This window comes from Asparagus officinalis, chromosome 6 (genome assembly GCF_001876935.1).
Source record: "Asparagus officinalis chromosome 6, Aspof.V1, whole genome shotgun sequence".
NCBI classification, from domain to species: Eukaryota; Viridiplantae; Streptophyta; class Magnoliopsida; order Asparagales; family Asparagaceae; genus Asparagus; species Asparagus officinalis.
In genome coordinates this window covers 67,669,822-67,690,394 of record NC_033799.1, presented here as the reverse complement: position 1 = coordinate 67,690,394, position 20,573 = coordinate 67,669,822, and the positions used below count along the sequence as shown (strand labels likewise).

Here is a 20,573-nt window from a genome sequence, read left to right as displayed (position 1 = left end):
CGTAATTTTTTTTTAATGTTTATTATATACTTCATGATTTGCATTTGTTCCTCCATTTTAGTCAAAAGGAATTCGAATTACAATCAGTTGCTAATTGATTCTTATTTAGGTTCTAGGTTTGTTATAAGATAGTTAATTTCTAGTTGTTCATAGTACTTTATCCTGTTTTGTTTTGAATGTTGACTCATCATAATAAATGCTTGTCCTCATTTGTGTAAAATTTTCAGCTCAAGTGGGAAGATGAGGCAGGATCTCTATGGATCAACGAGACCCAGTACATTCTTAAGCAGCTTCACTGGCATTCACCTTCTGAGCATGAAGTCAATGGCCGAAGGTGAGTAACTCACTTCTCTGTCATTTCCTCCTCCGCCTTCTGGGTGGAGTAGAGGAAGGGGGAAGAGGGTATTTTTGGCTTTTATATTTATTTCTTTCTCTTTGTGTTTAGTTGGCATGAGAATTTCATGAAAAAAGGACCGAATCACATAGAATTATAATTTAGGGGCTGCAGCACATGGAAAAAAGTTGGAAGGGATAGATCACATGAAGTTATTATTTTTGGGGCATCAATACAATTTTCCCAAAAAAAAAGAAAAGAAAAAAAGGAAAAAAAAAATAACTATATAGAGAAGCTCTATATATAGAAACTCATATAAGGAAGTAAGCCTCCCTATCCTAACTTTTTCTGTAGGATGATAACACAATCAGGCTTTGAACACATTTTAATCCAGAAAACTTTTACTTTACTAGTCCCTTTTTCTTATTCAATTCAATACAAAACTATACTCACACATGAATATCTTAACATAGATAACCTCCCATAAATATCAGACTATCAGAAAATCCCCTTTTAACTGTAAGATGTTTTTGTAGAACCCCTAACAGTGTTAAGTACAATTTTCATATGGATGGTTAAAATTATGGTGGACGATATTTTGCCAATGAACATTGTAGTTCACACCACTTTTTTTTTTTCTTTTTCTTTCCTTTTCATCTTTTTTTTTTCTCCATAAAATTTTGTGTTTTTTTTTTTTTTTTACCTTGTTTGGTTTGAAAATCCAGGTACCCTCTAGAGATGCATATGGTTCATGAGAGTGATGATAAGAAGGCAGCCGTTGTGAGCTCCCTCTACACAATTGGAAGGCAAGATCCATTCCTTGCCAGGGTCAGTTTTTTAACCTTCTACTTTGTACAATATTGCATACGTATCAGCTTAACATGATTCTTTAACTTTCAGTGTCAAGTCTATCTCTAGAAGCTCAAAATGTTGGATTATGGGCTACCAATTAATTAATGCTTGTCAAACTAAAATAATTTTCAGATAGAGCCCCTGGAATTCTATCTACAACAATAGCGCTATAGGGAGCCTATTCGCAATTGGGTGATAGTATATATAGGGGTCAATCCGCAATAAATCTTAACTTTTAACGAAGATTACGCTCAACAGAAGGGTGCATGTCGTATGCATGTTATCCAGGACTAATGATTATCATGTTCATTCCATAAATTAAACCTATGTCAATTAATCAAATTTTTGTAGGTGGAGGATTACATCGCGAAGGTTGGTGAGGCGACGGGTAAGGAAGAGAAGGTGGGGATAATGGATCCGAGGGAGACGAAGAGAGGGAGCGGGAAGTACTACAGATACGTGGGCTCTCTCACCGTGCCTCCTTGCACTGAAGGTGTCGTCTGGACCATTGAAGAGAAGGTAAATTTTAGTTTATACCCTCAAATACATATAAATCTTATCAAAACACCCTATATGTGAGAAGGTTGTTTTGAAACATACAAGATTACCACAACTGATGCCCACTACATGTAAGTAATAATTAATTTTTGTGAAAAGTTCATACTTATGCCTGATTTTTCCAGAAAGTAATTAATAATTTTTGTGACAAGGTAAAATTTAGTTTTTACCCTCAAATAGATATAAATCTTATCAAAACACCCTACGTGAAGAAGGTTGTTTTGAAACATACAAGATTATCACAACTGCCCTTTACATGTAAGTAATAATTAATTTTTGCGAAAAGTTAATACTTATGCCTGATTTTTCCAGAAAGTAATAATGTTTTATTATAAGTACTATATAAGACTGTTATATATAGTTGCAATTGTATATTTCATTATAAGTACTATATATTATTTTTCATAAAAGTTGCAAAAATGATTTGTGGTCAATTGACCTTTTTTACAACTATATGGTTACAAACTATATTACAATTATGTTGAGAAAACAGCTGCAATCAGAAGTGTAACTATACGTGATACATTTATGTAAGAAAAATGGGAACTAGCTACAACTACTTTAGACTAAAGTTTGCTCTAGATGCTCGGCTCACTCATTAACTTGTCAAATTAAGAGCGTGGGAGCGCCAGTTCTTGTGAAAATTATTGGGTTGTAAGATATTTACCATTAATGGCAGGTGAGGACTGTGGCAAGGAAGCAGGTGGAGCTATTGAGAGAAGCTGTGCATGATGTAAGTAGCATCCGTATGCAATCACCTCCATAATTTCCTCTTTGTTTCTTAGAGAGTTTACAGTTAATCCATCCATATATATGCGAAATTTTACTTCGATATAACTAAAAGGCACTAGGTTAGTTTAGCAAAAACTTGATGATATATATAGTTCACAATAAAACACGGTTTACGTGTTATTGTATCCATTTTTAGACTACCTCAACCTATTTTAGTCCAAAGTTTTGATTAGCACAAAAACTCATTAGTTTTCACTTGGCGTTGTGCAGGACTTTAAAATGAATGCAAGGCCCGTTCAGATGCTAAATGATAGGATTGTTTCCATGTTTCGTCCTGTTGACGTTCAAAATTAGAGTTGGACTATACGTACATGGTGCAATCTTGGGAAGCATACATGATGTATAATTATGTTGGATGGAGTTTCTTTTAAAATGTTTTCTTTTCCCTGTATTTATGCTTTATTTTAGTCTTGTAAGGCATAAATAAAATCTCAGTACTTGTTGTCTATTATATTTGCAAGCCCCCAGTTACGTTGTAACCTAGCGTCACTTGTCAACTTTGTATTTTGCGGTGATGTATCATTGGACGCCATGTTGATCCTCTAGGTCTGTACGTATTTTGAGAATATAAATTATTTTTTGTAAGAGTGAAAGATAAAAAAATATTATCTTTTTCCCAGAGAGTAAAAGATAAAATATTAAGCCGTATTAAATCATTTGTTCAGATTTTATGGAATTTCAATTATGGTTCCGGCACTAGGAGTCAACATCACTCAAATTATTGAAGAGAAAAAAATGAAGAAAAGAGGAAAGAAAAAGAGGATTTCATGCAAAAAGATAGTTATCGCTCATCATCTATTTATATAGAGAGAGTTCCAACCGTCGGCAGCCATGTACGTGGTGTGATTACCGCCCGACCTAAGTTCTCTTTTTTTTGTTGACAAGGGAACCCTGGTCAGCACCTCCACTTAAACTCTCTTTGGAGTCCGCCGCACCCCGGTTCGAATCCCCCCAGTCCCCAAAAATCCGCAAGGAGCTGTTAGACCCTAGAGGGGGGGTGATTAGGGTCTTATGCTAATCTAATCCGATTATATGCCAATTAAAATTAATTATCAAGTTATCCTAGCAAGTATGAAATACAACAAGAATATAAGCTAGGATAAGCAACATGAACAATGAGATATATCCTATATGATAGAAATATATGCAAGGATATATAAACAACACAAGGGTAAATAATCTAAACTAGATAGTAGGCAATATAATCAACAAGCAATAAACAAAAGCGATATAAGATATAAACATAAAAGTAAGTGCGCTAATGCAATCACAAACAAACAATATGATTACGGAGTTCGGTCCCCACGACCTACGTCTCCGCTCCTCACCTCGAGGAGATCTCCACTATCACAACCGGGTTTTCTACGTTCACCCGAACAACGTTTACACCTCACAATACAATCACTACGCAATCACACCTTACACACTAAGTGTTGGTCCTAGCCCGTGTCCTCCTCCTCAAGTGCTCGGTTACAACCTATCCCTAGGCACGTCAACCGACGCCACTCCTCTTGGATTCGACCCCGTCTCTCACCACACACTTCTCTCGGTGTACAAGTGTATTACAAGTGAATCCTCACAAATAGGCTCAATACAAAGTGTTTGTTCTCTATAATGAATGAGAACGAATTATAAGCTCACTCTCTAAGTTACACAATCCCACAACCCAATTATACTATGAATGTAAATACAATAAGCTCAATGGTTGTGTGTGTATAAAGAGATAAATAAAATCAACTAAACTCAATATAAACACTAGCTTAATAAAATGATAATCAAACAATAAAATGTAAAGCTAGATTGAGTTTAGAAAACTTCTCCAATAAATGACAAGAGTGAGAGAGAGATGATTTGAAGCTCAAACACCAAAGATTATCTCCTCAAGCCCTTGTGAAATTATCTTCACAAACCAAAATCTTAAACACTCTTTTAAACAAACACAAAATACCCTTAAACTTGTTGAAATAATTCTCTTGGTTAGGTTGAAAGAGAACAGCAATAGGGTATTTATACCCACTCAAAAACTCAGCCAAAACCCCTAACAAAAGACAAAAAAAGCCCCAGCAAACAGCTCTAAAAAATAGCCGTTGGAAGCCAACGGATACATTGGCGGTCGACCGGAAATTCTGTCGGTCGACCGACAGAGAACAAAAACACTCGGTCGACCGGTGCGGTCGACCGATGGAGCTTTCGGTTGACCGGACCGGTCGACCGACAGACTCTCTGTCGCCCAGTGATGAAAGATCAAATGATCCGTCGACCGGTGCGGTCGACCGAAAACTGACATATGAAAATCTGATTTGCTGATTTTAAAATACTGTTTAAAAATATCAAATAAATTCCAAAAAATGTAAAACTTTGGGGAATGATTGTAGACATGATAATAAACATGCTACAGTGACTGGTTATTAGAAAGGACCTCCCAAATAAAAAATATCATCATTTTAAAAAAATAGTCCAAAACATGAAAATATGAGATACTTGAAGTTTGATGTTTTGACATAAACCAACTTTTGAAACTTTGCAAAATGTTTTTGTAGACTTAGTAAAACATGTATAAACTGATATTGAAGTCTACAAACTAAGAATACAATATTTTCACAAAATTACATATTCTATGCAATGTTTTCAAAAACACACTAGAAAATATGAAATATATAATTTCATACATATAATCATAAAAACTCAAAACACATGTATGTATATATATAACTATATATATGCATAGAAACCAAAACTTATGTATATATATATAACTATATATATATATACGAAGAAACCAATAAATGTGTGTGTATAAGATATTGAGCTTAACGTACTTAACACACATAATATAAATCCTAAACTAAATTACCCAAGCTTGATCTTGATCTTCATTGAGCTCAACTTGGTACACGTTGCGGATGAAGCTAAACTTGGATCTTGAACTTGAATTGTACGATGCTTCACTCCACAATTCCGCCAACCTCCATTTGATATCGTCGTTGAAGCGCTATTCTATCCATCCTCCAACAACGTTGTTTGTCTATAATACATAGGAATGCACAAACACTAGACAAACAACATTAGTAGTAAATTGTTTGTAAATCATCATCAAAACAAGAAGGCCAACAGGAGCTACCCCTTAAGTACCAGGGGGCTCATCCCCAGCGCATGGGCGAGCGGTGTGTGGACCGGGAGAGACGTGAACCAGAGACAACGGGTCGAGCCACTACTGACCAAGTAAACCACGGGTTTCCATCCCCACCCTAAGACTAAAGGAAACCAGGTAAATGCAGTCACGAGGATTCGAACCTTAAGTAGTATGTGGTCAGCTCACATTAAAGCCTCTGAACAGTCCTCCTTAGATCCCAACACTGAGATTGCTACAGAGATTTTTCTTTGTCTTCTTTAAAGATAGCCTTTGACTGGTTTTCTATAACCCGCTTAAGGATCGACTTCTTCGCTAGCAACACATCTACCAATTGAGAAGACCTTGTTCTCCTCCTCAGGCTCTTTGGTGGTTAGGATCAGTTGTTTCCTAAGTCACTCGATATCAGAATCCATGTAAACGCGAGCTATCAGGACACGAGGGTGAAGGACGGGGATGTCATCACCCTATCCGGTACACACTTATAAATTCAGCCCTCCAGTAGGCATGCGACAAGTGGCTTGTTTGCTTCATAATTCGACCTCGTAATTATGATAAAAGAAGTCCAATTGCTAATTTCTCTTTTCAAGGAAGATCATTAGACTACTCAAGAATGAAAGAATGGCCCACATCAAGTCTTAATAGAAAGCTGTGCCCCGACTATCCCTGTGACGGCAGCACGATTTGACTAAGATGCTCATTAATGCTCTGAAACAGGCGCCCAGACCCTCCTTGAGAGAATGTCCCTTCCCAACGCAACACTCAAGCTGAGCTATGAGAGTCATCAAGGAGGGAACGCTATATGATTACTAGTACACATGTAGGGAGGTAACATCATCAAGTTCCACAGTACTCCCATAAACGATGCTACCCAGATGACATCATTAAGCTCCTCAATATGCCTTTGAATGATATCAATCGACTTGAACAGCTAACTCCACACTAGAGTCATGCCCAATAGGGAAAAATTTTGAAATGTTCTATATTATACCTCTTCTAAGATAAGTGTCCAGCAAGCTCATCAGTATGCCTTCGAATGCTGCTACTCGAATAATATCGTCAAGATCCTTAGTTTGCCTGAGAATGATATCAATCGACTCAAACTATTGAGTCCACACAAGAGTCATGCCAAATGGAATCAATTCTTGAAATATTACATATTACTCCACTTTCAAGACAAGCTTCTAGTAAGCTCATCGGTACACTACTGAAAGCCACCACTAGATAACATCATCAGGTTCCTAAGTACGCCTCTGAACGATATCAACCGACTCAAACGCCTAACTCCACATAAGAGTCATACCAAATGGAGTCAAATCTCAAAAATTTTTACATTACATCTCTTCCAAAATAGTTGTCCATCAAGCTATGAATATTTCTCTGATGATGACTCCAGCTAACACGTTCAACAAAACACCTCTATCAGATCACCTCTTGAAGAACCTATGAAACACATCATCTAAAGAGAATTCAACTGTTGAGTCTCTTAACACATCTCCAGCAATAACACCAACCTCTGTGCATAACACCAACCTCACTAAATGCCATTAAATGTATCAATGAAAAATACTTCCTGAACATATTCAAACCAAAGATCCAGACTAAAGGATTCAATAAACTTTGAAGGGGGTCTTGTAGTTGGTAAAAAAAGCACAAACTGATCAACAAAGATGACTCATTCATAGAGATGAACTCCCAGAGACATTAGTCATACTACACAACAGACAAAGCAAAAGAAGTGGGTTAAAGAAGAGGAAAATCTAAGAAATAAGTATCTGCAACACATTCCCTTTTCTTGCAAAGGACAATATTCTTTGGAAGAGGCCCAACCTAAAGATGCCTTTACACTTAAACATATATTTTATTTTGATCTAGACGTCGACTATTAGCAGGGTCAGCTCGATTAGTCGAGTTGTAATTATATTTAAACATGACTCAACCCATCTAACTGACACATCGCCAACTCTACACAATCCAGCATAGACACTAGTGGACTGTATGAAGATAACCATAGGCCATACAGAAGATAAAACACCACTAACATGATCTAATCTCTCCCTCAATTGTCTAATCATGACTGACACACCCCCTATAAATAGGAGTAAACTCAATTGAGTTCAAGGGCTAGAATTTTGGAGATCAAAAGGGCTCTCTCTCTCTCTCTCTTTTTCTGGATTGGAATTCTTGGAGATCGGCACAAGACTTCTTGACAGAAGAAGGATCTTGACAATCTTCAGACCCTCGGAGTTGTTCTTGGAGCTTTCATCAAACTCGGCTTACAAACCGATTTTCGATTAAATCAATCAACTCTTTCATAGAGTTATAACTTGCTCAGAGTTCCCTAACTCATTAAGAGTTTCAAACTTGCTCTGCAAGTTCTTCTAAACTCGTTCAGAGTTCTAAAACTTGCTTTGTAAGTTCTCCATAGCGTCAAATCGTGAGGAGAAGATATCGTTCGAGTGAAGCGAAACGTCGGATCGTCAATGAAAAGCAAGCTCGACGCAAGCATTCGAGGGAGGCATTCCATCGTCACTGTGAAGAACCCAGTTTTAAACAAAGAGGAGGATCTCCGTCGATCTTCTTCTCTTTTGTAACAAGGAAAGTTAAATTGTAATTAAGTTTGAGAGAGTTGTAAACATTCTTTTTCTAAACAGTAGAGAGAATAAAATCAAATGCGATTTTTTCATCATTTTTTATTACAAAATTTCCACCAAACATTCCCTTTTTCCAGTTTCTGGCAGTTGAGCATGCACAACATGCACAGAACTGAGCATTCCATCTTGTGTAGCTTCAAGTTCTTTTCCCTGCACTTGCAATGAGTATTGTCCATCAGAATTGTAAGCCGAGCCTTCAGAATTAGTCTGTGTCTGCAAAACATGCACAACATGCATAGTATTTTTTCTAGCAGAAAAACTCATATTATTCAGGTTTCTTGTAGTATACTGAACATGTATAAAAATAACAGATTCTTTAGAAACAGGTGGGATAGAATCCAGAACCATTCCACTTCCTGCTTTTCTATTGTCAGCAAATAGACTAACCCAACTCTTTTTAACTTCATTTACAGGATCAGAGGATGGTTCAATATTCGAAGGAATAATAGGAGGTTCAGCTTCATCATTAATGGACTTTTCAAGATTTGAAATATTCTAAGTTTTATCAGCATCAGCTAAAACATTCATTCTCTCAGTGGGAATTAATGAAACAGGGCTAGATTTAGGAGCCAATACAGGAATCAATTGATCTGAACCATTAGATTGAGGATCAAGAGATTCAACTTCAAAAACTTCATCATCAGCCCAAGAAGATCGATTAGAACTGCTCGGATCATTACAAGAATATGAAGACTTACAGAGATGATGAGATTGAAATCCAATTGACATTTGAGTAGGATCAACAGGATTTGTAGATCTAAGGAGCTCATTTATTGATTTCTTCATTTTCTGACCTTTAGGACCCGTTGACCCCATGATTCCCGAATCATCATCATCTTTACTGATTCTTGTATCAAGATGATCCTCAGAGGATAGCAAGCTTGGATTTGACTCTCGTAATCCAATGTTAAGAATCTTCTTACTACTGCTTCTCTTTTTGTTCGCCATCAAGAACTCGGCGGGGGTGTATGTTAGCAGAGGAAAAACGCCTACTAACGTGCACCATGGAGAGCCCGCCAAATTTTTTTAAATCTCCTCTTCTCAGTTTAGCAAAAACTTGATGATATATATAGTTCACAATAAAACACAGTTTACGTGTTATTGTATCCATTTTTAGACTACCTCAACCTATTTTAGTCCAAAGTTTTGATTAGCACAAAAACTCATTAGCTTTCACTTGGCGTTGTGCAGGACTTTAAAATGAATGCAAGGCCCGTTCAGATGCTAAATGATAGGATTGTTTCCATGTTTCGTCCTGTTGACGTTCAAAATTAGAGTAGGACTACGTACATGGTGCAATCTTGGGAAGCATACATGATGTATAATTATGTTGGATGGAGTTTCTTTTAAAAATGTTATATTTCGTATTTATGCTTTATTTTAGTCTTGTAAGGCATAAATAAAATCTCAGTACTTGTTGTCTATTATATTTGTAAGCCCCCAGTTACGTTGTAACCTAGCGCCACTTGTCAACTTGTATTTTGCAATGATGTATCATTGGACGCCATGTTGATCCTCTAGGTATGTACGTATTTTGAGAATATAAATTAGTTTTTGTAAGAGTGAAAGATAAAAAAATATTAATTTTTTTCCAGAGAGTAAAAGATAAAATATTAAGCCGACTTAAATCATTTGTTCAGATTTTATGGAATTTCAATTATGGTTCCGGCACTAGGAATCAACATCACCCAAATTATTGAAGAGAAAAAAATGAAGAAAAGAGGAAAGAAAAAGAGGATTTCATGCAAAAATATAGTTATCGCTCATCATCTATTTATATAGAGAGAGTTCCAACCGTCGGCAGCCATGTACGTGGTGTGATTACCGCCCGACCTAAGTTCTCTCTGCTTGAACCATAAGTAGTATATGGTCAGCTCACATTAAAGCCTCTGAACAGTCTTCCTTAGATCCCAACACTGAGATTGCTACGTACAGAGATTTTTCTTTGTCTTTTTAAAGATAGCCTTTGACTGGTTTTCTATAACCCGCTTAAGGATCGACTTCTTCGCTAGCAACGCATCTACCAATTGAGAAGACCTTGTTCTCCTCCTCTGGCTCTTCGGTGGTTAGGATCACTTGTTTCCTAAGTCACTCGATCTCAGAATCTATGCAAATACGAGCCATCAGGACATGAGGGTGAAGGAAGGGGATGTCATCACCCTATCCAGTAAATTCAGCCCTCCAATAGGCATGAGACAAGTGGCTTGTTTGCTTCATAATTCGACCTCGTAATTATGATAAAAGAAGTCCAATTGCTAATTTCTCTTTTCAAGGAAGATCATTAGACTACTCAAGAATGAAAGAATGGCCCACATCAAGTCTTAATAGAAAGTTGTGCCCCGACTATCCCTGTGATGGCAGCACGATTTGACTAAGATGCTCATTAATGCTCTGAAACAGGCACCCAGACAGACCTTGAGAGAATGTCCCTTCCCAACGCAACACTCAAGCTGAGCTATGAGAGTCATCAAGGAGGGAACGCTATATGATTACTAGTACACATGTAGGAAGGTAACATCATCAAGTTACACAGTACTCCCATAAACGATGCTACCCAGATGACATCATTAAGCTCCTCAATATGCCTCTGAATGATATCAATCGACTTGAACAGCTAACTCCACACTAGAGTCATGCCCAATATGGAAAATTTTTGAAATGTTCTATATTATACCTCTTCTAAGATAAGTGTTCAGCAAGCTCATCAGTATGCCTTCGAATGCTGCTACTCGAATAATATCATCAAGATCCTTAGTTTGCCTGAGAATGATATCAATCGACTCAAACTATTGAGTCCACACAAGAGTCATGCCAAATGGAATCAATTCTTGAAATATTACATATTACTCCACTTTCAAGACAAGCTTCTAGTAAGCTCATCAGTGTTGGGGATACACAACCCCCCTGATGCGATTTGAAAATAGAGATTTAGGAGAGAAGAGAGAAAATCACACAATCTCAAACACACAAGATTTACGTGGTTCGCTTCTCAATGTGAGAAACTACGTCCACGGCCGCCGCAGGAGAAAAATTTACTATTTTTCATCTTAATACATCATGCTCTAATCAACCCTTTTATAGACTTAAGGGTTTAACAAGTAAAAAAAGGAAACAGATCAAAACAGGTCAAAATTCGAATTTGGGCCAAAACCCGACTCCAGTCGACCGCCGCACCACATCCGGTCGACCGTGATGCTGTTCGAAATCTGCCTGGCTCTCTGGACTTTTGGCGGTCGACCGCAGCGTCATGCTCAGTCGACCGCGACGAAGACAGAAAGCTGGGTTGCTCTCTGGACTTTGAGCGGTCGACCGCAGCGCCATGATCGGTCGACCGTGAGCTGCTCCTCACCCTAGTGCCTGCCTGTACATGTCGTCGGTCGACTGTCGCGCCATGGGCGGTCGACCGTAAAGCTGTAAAAGCTCTCCTTCGTCGTTTTGCTTGAACTTTGCCATCGTCGATCATGTTCCTCTTGTTCCAACTTTGTTCCTCTTCATTCTGAAGTGTAGGGCACGCTTGATAGTTAGGCTTCACATATCCTAACAATCAGTACACTACTGAAAGCCACCACTAGATAACATCATCAGGTTCCTAAGTACGCCTCTGAACGATATCAACTGACTCAAACGCCTAACTCCACATAAGAGTCATGCCAAATGGAGTCAAATCTCAAAAATTTTTACAATACATCTCTTCCAAAATAGTTGTCCATCAAGCTATGAATATTTCTCTGATGATGACTCAAGCTAACACGTTCAACAAAACATCTCTATCAGATCACCTCTTGAAGAACCTATGAAACACATCCTCTAAAGAGAATTCAACTGTTGAGTCTCTTAACACATCTCCAGCAATAACACCAACCTCTGTGCATAACACCAACCTCACTAAATGCCATTAAATGTATCAATGAAAAATACTTCCTGAACATATTCAAACCAGAGATCCAGACTAAAGGATTCAATAAACTTTGAAGGGGGTCTTGTAGTTGGTAAAAAAAGCACAAACTGGTCAACAAAGATGACTCATTCCTAGAGATGAACTCCCAGAGACATTAGTCATACTACACAACAGACAAAGCAAAAGAAGTGGGTTAAAGAAGAGGAAAATCTAAGAAATAAGTATTTGCAACACATTCCCTTTTCTTGCGAATGACATAATATTCTTTGGAAGAGGCCCAACCTAAAGATGCCTTTACACTTAAACATATATTTTATTTTGATCTAGACGTCGACTATTAGCAGGGTCAGCTCGATTAGTCGAGTTGTAATTATATTTAGGCATGACTCAACCCATCTAACTGACACATCGCCAACTCTACACAATCCAGCATTGACACTAGTGGACTGTATGAAGATAACCATAGGCCATACAGAAGATAAAACACCACTAACATGATCTAATCTCTCCCTCAATTGTCTAATCATGACTGACACACCCCTATAAATAGGAGTAAACTCAATTGAGTTCAAGGGCTAGAATTTTGGAGATCAAAAGGGCTCTCTCTCTCTTTTTCTGGATTGGAATTCTTGGAGATCGGCACAAGACTTCTTGACAGAAGAAGGATCTTGACAATCTTCAAACCCTCGGAGTTGTTCTTGGAGCTTTCATCAAACTTGGCTTACAAACCGATTTTCGATTAAATCAATCAACTCTTCCATAGAGTTATAACTTGCTCAGAGTTCCCTAACTCATTAAGAGTTTCAAACTTGCTCTACAAGTTCTTCTAAACTCGTTCAGAGTTCTAAAACTTGCTTTGTAAGTTCTCCATAGCGTCAAATCGTGAGGAGAAGATATCGTTCGAGTGAAGTGAAACATCGGATCGTCAACGAAAAGCAAGATCGACGCAAGCATTCGAGTGAGGCATTCCATCGTCACCGTGAAGAACTCAGTTTTAAACAAAGAAGAGGATCTCCGTCAATCTTCTTTTCTTTTGTAACAAGGAAATTCAAATTGTAATTAAGTTTGAGAGAGTTGTAAACATTCTTTTTCTAAACAGTAGAGAGAATAAAATCAAATGCTATTCTTTCATCATTTTTTATTATAAAATTTCCACCAAACATTCCCTTTTTCCAGTTTCTGGCAGTTGAGCATGCACAACATGCACAGAACTGAGCATTCCATCTTGTGTAGCTTCAAGTTCTTTTCCCTGCACTTGCAATGAGTATTGTCCATCAGAATTGTAAGCCGAGCCTTCAGAATTAGTCTGTGTCTGCCAAACATGCACAACATGCATAGTATTTTTTCTAGCAGAAAAACTCATATTATTCAAGTTTCTTGTAGTATACTGAACATGTATAAAAATAACAGATTCTTTAGAAACAGGAGGGATAGAATCCAGAACCATTCCACTTCCTGTTTTTCTATTGTCAGCAAATAGACTAACCCAACTCTTTTTAACTTCATTTACAGGATCAGAGGATGGTTCAATATTCGAAGGAATAATAGGAGGTTCAGCTTCATCATTAATAGACTTTTCAAGATTTGAAATATTCTGAGTTTTATCAGCATCAGCTAAAACATTCATTCTCTCAGTAGGAATTAATGAAACAGGGCTAGATTTAGGAGCCAATACAGGAATCAATTTATCCAAACCATTAGATTGAGGATCAAGAGATCCAACTTCAAAAACTTCATCATCAGCCCAAGAAGATCGATTAGAACTGCTCGGATCATTACAAGAATATGAAGACTTACAGAGATGATGAGATTGAAATCCAATTGATATTTGAGTAGGATCAACAGGATTTGTAGATCTAAGGAGCTCATTTATTGATTTCTTCATTTTCTGACCTTTAGGACCCGTTGACCCCATGATTCCCGAATCATCATCATCTTCACTGATTCTTGTATTAAGATGATCCTCAGAGGACAGCAAGCTTGGATTTGACTCTCATAATCCAATGTTAAGAATCTTCTTACTGTTGCTTCTCTTTTTCTTCGCCATCAAGAACTCGGCGGGGGTGTATGTTAGCAGAGGAAAAACGCCTGCTAACGTGCACCATGGAGAGCCCGCCAAAATTTTTTAAATCTCCTCTTCTCAGTTTAGCAAAAACTTGATGATATATATAGTTCACCGTAAAACACAGTTTACGTGTTATTGTATCCATTTTTAGACTACCTCAACCTATTTTAGTCCAATGTTTTGATTAGCACAAAAACTCATTAGCTTTCACTTGGCGTTGTGCAGGACTTTAAAATGAATGCAAGGCCCGTTCAGATGCTAAATGATAGGATTGTTTCCATGTTTCGTCCTATTGACGTTCAAAATTAGAGTTGGACTACGTACATGGTGCAATCTTGGGAAGCATACATGATGTATAATTATGTTGGATGGAGTTTCTTTTAAAATGTTTTCTTTTCCCTGTATTTATGCTTTATTTTAGTCTTGTAAGGCATAAATAAAATCTCATTACTTGTTGTCTATTATATTTGCAAGCCCCCGGTTAACCTAGCGTCACTTGTCAACTTGTATTTTGCAGTGATGTATCATTGGACGCCATGTTGATCCTTTAGGTCTGTACGTATTTTAAGAATATAAATTATTTTTTGTAAGAGTGAAAGATAAAAAAAAATATTTTTTTCCAGAGAGTAAAAGATAAAATATTAAGCTGTCTCAAATCATTTGTTCAGATTTTATGGAATTTCAATTATGGTTCCGGCACTAGGAGTCAACATCACTCAAATTATTGAAGAGAAAAAATGAAGAAAAGAGGAAAGAAAAAGAGGATTTCCTACAAAAAGATAGTTATTGCTCATCATCTATTTATATAGAGAGAATTCCAACCGTCGGCAGCCATGTGGTGTGATTATGCTACTCGAGACGTGATTCAGTGGGGCAAATTAAAGGAGGTCATTTGATAGTATTCATCAAAACCAAAAGACTGCTATGCAAAAAAAACGTTCATAACAGATCAGGTGAAACCATACATAGTCATTTTTGAGAAAATAAAAAATAACTAATTTTTTTCATCTATGAAGAGAAGATTTTACAACCACTCTCCGAGTCTTCACTGGTGGAAATCCAAGTATCCTTCTGAAGTCACCATCGAAGCCTCTGAACAGTCCTCCTTAGATCCTAACACTGAGATTGCTACAGAGATTTTTCTTTGTCTTCTTTAAAGATAGCCTTTGACTGGTTTTCTATAACCCGCTTAAGGATCGACTTCTTCGCTAGCAACGCATCTACCAATTGAGAAGACCTTGTTCTCCTCCTCTGGCTCTTCGGTGGTTAGGATCACTTGTTTCCTAAGTCACTCGATCTCAGAATCTATGCAAATACGAGCCATCAGGACATGAGGGTGAAGGAAGGGGATGTCATCACCCTATCCAGTAAATTCAGCCCTCCAATAGGCATGCGACAAGTGGCTTGTTTGCTTCATAATTCGACCTCGTAATTATGATAAAAGAAGTCCAATCGCTAATTTCTCTTTTCAAGGAAGATCATTAGACTACCCAATAATGAAAGAATGGCCCACATCAAGTCTTAATAGAAAGCTGTGCCCCGACTATCCATGTGACGGCAGCACGATTTGACTAAGATGCTCATTAATGCTCTAAAACAGGCGCCCAGATAGACCTTGAGAGAATGTCCCTTCCCAACGCAACACTCAAGCTGAGCTATGAGAGTCATCAAGGAGGGAACGCTATATGATTACTAGTACACATGTAGGAAGGTAAACATCATCAAGTTCCGCAGTACTCCCATAAACGATGCTACCCATATGACATCGTTAAGCTCCTCAGTATGCCTCTGAATGATATTAATCGACTTGAACAGCTAACTCCACACTAGAGTCATGCCAAATAGGGAAAAATTTTGAAATGTTCTATATTATACCTCTTCTAAGATAAGTGTCCAGCAAGCTCATCAGTATGCCTTCGAATGTTGCTACCCCAATAATATCGTCAAGATCCTTAGTTTGCCTGAGAATGATACCAATCGACTCAAACTATTGACTCCACACAAGAGTCATGCCAAATGGAATCAATTCTTGAAATATTACATATTACTCCACTTTCAAGACAAGCTTCTAGTAAGCTCATCAGTACACTACTGAAAGCCACCACTAGATAACATCATCAGGCTCCTAAGTACGCCTCTGAATGATATCAACCGACTCAAATGCCTAACTCCACATAAGAGTCATGCCAAATGGACTCAAATCTCAAATTTGTTTACATTACATCTCTTCCAAAATAGTTGTCCATCAAGCTATCAATATTTCTCTGATGATGACTCCAGCTAACACGTTCAGCAAAACACCTCTATCAGATCACCTCTTGAAGAACCTATGAAATACGTCCTCTAAAGAGAATTCAACTGTCGAATCTCTTAACACATCTCCGGCAATAACACCAGCCTCTGTGCATAACACCAACCTCACTGAATGCCATTAAATGTATCAATAAAAAATACAACCTGAACAAACTCAAACCAGAGATCCAGACTAAAGGATTCAATAAACTTTGAAGGGGATCTTGTAGTTGGTAAAAAAAAGCACAAACTGGTCAACAAAGATGACTCATTCCTAGAGATGAACTCCCAGAGACATTAGCCATACTACACAACTGACAAAGCAAAAGAAGTGGGTTAAAGAAGAGGAAAATCTAAGAAATAAGTATTTGCAACACATTTTCTTTTCTTGCAAAGGACATAATATTCTTTGGAAGAGGCCCAACCTAAAGATGCATTTACACTTAAACATATACTTTATTTTGATCTAGACGTCGACTATTAGCAAGGTCAGCTCGATTAGTCGAGTTGTAATTATATTTAGCCATGACTCAACCCATCCAACTGACACATCGCCAACTCTACACAATCCAGCATAGGCACTAGTGGACTATATGAAGATAATCATGGGCCATACAGAAGATAAAACACCACTAACATGATCTAATTTCTCCCTCAATTGTCTAATCACGACTGACACACATTCAATGGGTTGATTTTGATAAGCTAGTGATGCACATAAACCAAAGCGTACGGTCCCGAGGCAATATCCGGCCACACATTCAATGGCTTGAGTAATAACAATTTTTTTTTAGTCTAACGTACATTTGAGATGATCTAGTACAAGAATATACATGTAAGGAACAAGAAAGAGACAAAAAGAATTGAAAATTAGCTCAAAGGCATATTTCAGCATATGGACCATCGATGGTTCAACTTTGACCATCAATGGTGACCATGAGATCATCGATGGTGTTATGATCATTGATCATCAAAAGTCTAAAGAGGTTTAGATCATCCATAGGGTCATCAACCATCGATGGTCACTTTGACATCATCGATAGTCAAGTGCCACTATCGATTGTTCAAAGGCATATTTCTAGATTTTAGATTTTAATCTTAGCTTTTCGTTGCGTATCAACTGTTGATCTTCTCTTTACATTTTTGTGTGTCTTCATCTGGTCTAATTAGAAGAGAAAAAGAGAGAGGAGATCTAGGGTTTGGGAGAGTTGATCAAGGAGAACATTTCGATCCCTTCGAGCCATATCAACTGTTGACTCGCCGCACACAACATCATCCAACTAGTTCACAGCGACAAGAGCGGCCTTTGGAGTTCATCATCATCCTCGCTCTTCATCAAGCTTCACTTCAATCATTTGAAGAATGGCTTGCTAAACAAAAGTGTTGTGAGATCGTTTTATTTTGAGCTTAATTGTTATTTGGTTTTACTTTATATTGAACTTCTTTTACGTCATACTCAAGTTGGTTGAAATGAGGTTTGGGAACTAGCCAGGGCTAGGAGTTACTAATTGTGGAGAGTTAGGTTAGATGACTAGTTTTCAGTTAAAATTATAGCGTGGCCTTGTAAGTCTACTGAATTGGGTTTGTGATTCAAGAGAACTATGTCATAGTAAGGAAGCCCCTTCACTAGAACGAAGAGTAGATGTAGGATTGATTACCGAACCACTATAAAAATCTCGCTTGTTTCTAGTTGGTTCTTTCTATGGCTGATTACTGATTTTTGTTTTGTTTATCACGGTAACTTGTTCTTTTTCGCTGCATAATCTGTGTTAAAATCAAAAAATGATAGGCAACCTTATTCAAAACCCACCTGCCCCCCAACCCTAAGCTTGCATCTCAAATCCAACAAAAGATTCCATCATTTGAAAGTGATAGCAAGATTTGATGTATAAATTGATGTGTTCTATCTTTATGAATAGCTTGGACACGACTAAACACTTAACTTGACTTTTAATAAATTAGTAGGAAAAACATTGGTCACAATCATAGGTATATAAGCAATTTTTACAAAAGTTCTTTTTTTCATCAATAATCGCAATTTATATAGAGGTTGAATGGTTATTTTTTTAAACAAAACGCGAGGTAATAATGGAGAGATACAAGGGAAAGGAGATGGGAGGGTAGTTTTGGTGAAAAAGAATAAAACTAGGAAAAACTTGGAAAGACGAATCTAACCCTCCATAATTTTAGCGCGTTTTTAAATTTTTACCAATTATAAAATTCAAGAAATCCTATTTTTCGAGCACCGGAACGAACCCCTTCGGCGGCGTTTGGGTTGCCCATGATGACTTGTTCTTTTTCGCTGCATAATCTGCGTTAAAATCGAAAAATGATAGGCAACCTTATTCAAAACCCACCTGCCCCCCAACCCTAAGCTTGCATCTCAAATCCAACAAAAGATTCCATCATTTGAAAGTGATAGCAAGATTTGATGTATAAATTGATGTGTTCTATCTTTATGAATAGCTTGGACACGACTAAACACTTAACTTGACTTTTAATAAATTAGTAGGAAAAACATTGGTCACAATCATAGGTATATAAGCATTTTTTACAAAAGTTCTTTTTTTTCATCAATAATCGCAATTTATATAGAGGTTGAATGGTTATTTTGTTAAAGAACGCGAGATAATAATGGAGAGATACAAGGGAAAGGAGATGGAGGGTTGTTTTTGGTGAAAAAAGAGAAAACTAGGAAAAACTTGGAAAGACAAATCTAACCCTCGGCAGCGTTTTGGTTGCGCATGGTATTGGTATTGGGATTTCAACCCTAACGCAGCAAAAGGCGAACGCCTAAAAGAGTTTCTGGGTATGAGGAGTAACAGTTCCAGAAGTTGGGCACAGATAAAATTTTCCCCGCAACGAGAATCTTCGTTCTTTGCTAGCTAGATTTTAACGAATATGATTATAAATTTTTCTTACCGGGGTATGTTCGTATCCATATCCATATCCAAGATAAGTAAGCAAATAAAGGATATAGTAAGAATCATATCCGAGCCGTATCCGGACGGCAATGCACCCTAGATGTCAGTCATCACTCATGCCTGAAAAAGTTTCTGGGTATAAAAGGTAACAGTTCCAGAAGTTGGGTACAGATGAAATTTCCCCCGCGCAACGACAATCTTCATTCTTTGCTCGCTCTTCTTCACCCTCAAACCTTCCTTCTCTCCGATTAGCAACAAAGGGAAAGATTGCGATGGAAGTCACTGCTCCAATCAAGAAAGCGAAAAGCCCCCAGCCAGAATCTCTTCCTTCATCCCCACCAAAAGCAGCCCCCCTCTCTCTCTCTCTCCCAAAATTGATAAATTCGCGCCAAACTCGCCTCCCCCTTATCAAAATCCCAAGGGTGCCCACGATGTCCCTCCGCCCCCGCCGCACGTGCCGCCTCTTCTGGTGCTACGAGTGCCAGCGCTCCGTTCGCGTAATCTCCTCCCCTTCCTTCGCCGTCTCCTTCTGCCCCGCTGCTACGGCGCACTTCCTCCACGAGCTGGAGCTCCCCCTCCCCCCCTCTTTGTGTCCCCGCCGCCCCTCCCCTCCCCCGGCCCACCGAGCCGGAGCCGGCCCGCCCGGCCTCCGGTGGCCCGGGCCGACCCGGGCGACTACCACGCCGGGCGGGCCTGCCGGAGCTGATCGAGGGGCTCACGCGGACGACCGGCCGGGCCCACCGCCGGCCCCGGCCTCGGCCATCGAGGCCTTAGCGCGGGCGGTCGGCTGTCCGGGGACACCTGCGGGACGGGTCGCAGTGCCCGGTCTGCAAGGAGGAGTTCGAGGTCGGGGAGGAGGCGAGGGAGATGCCGTGCAAGCACGCGTACCATTCCGACTGCATCCTGCCCTGGCTGAGGATGCACAACTCCTGCCCTGTTTGTAGGTTCGAGTTGCCCGTGGATGGCGGTCAGGGGCAGAATGGTAACTCAAGCAGCAGGAGTGCGGGTTCGACGACTAGACCTATTGGTGCTCCGAGGAGTAGTGGTCGAGGTCCGGCGAGGTGGAATTGGATA

At 38.7% G+C, this 20,573-nt stretch overlaps 1 protein-coding gene and 1 pseudogene across 1 annotated transcript in view; both read left to right on the top strand.

The window, feature by feature from the left end:
- Positions 1-3,015, top strand: part of LOC109846434 (alpha carbonic anhydrase 7-like) — a 31,081-nt gene extending 28,066 nt beyond the window's left edge. The window contains 5 exon segments of the mRNA XM_020415666.1: positions 228-334; positions 1,060-1,162; positions 1,538-1,705; positions 2,424-2,477; positions 2,747-3,015. Coding sequence (XP_020271255.1) covers positions 228-334; positions 1,060-1,162; positions 1,538-1,705; positions 2,424-2,477; positions 2,747-2,830 — 516 coding nt within the window. The 3' untranslated portion in view covers positions 2,831-3,015.
- Positions 19,624-20,570, top strand: LOC109846271 (annotated as a pseudogene).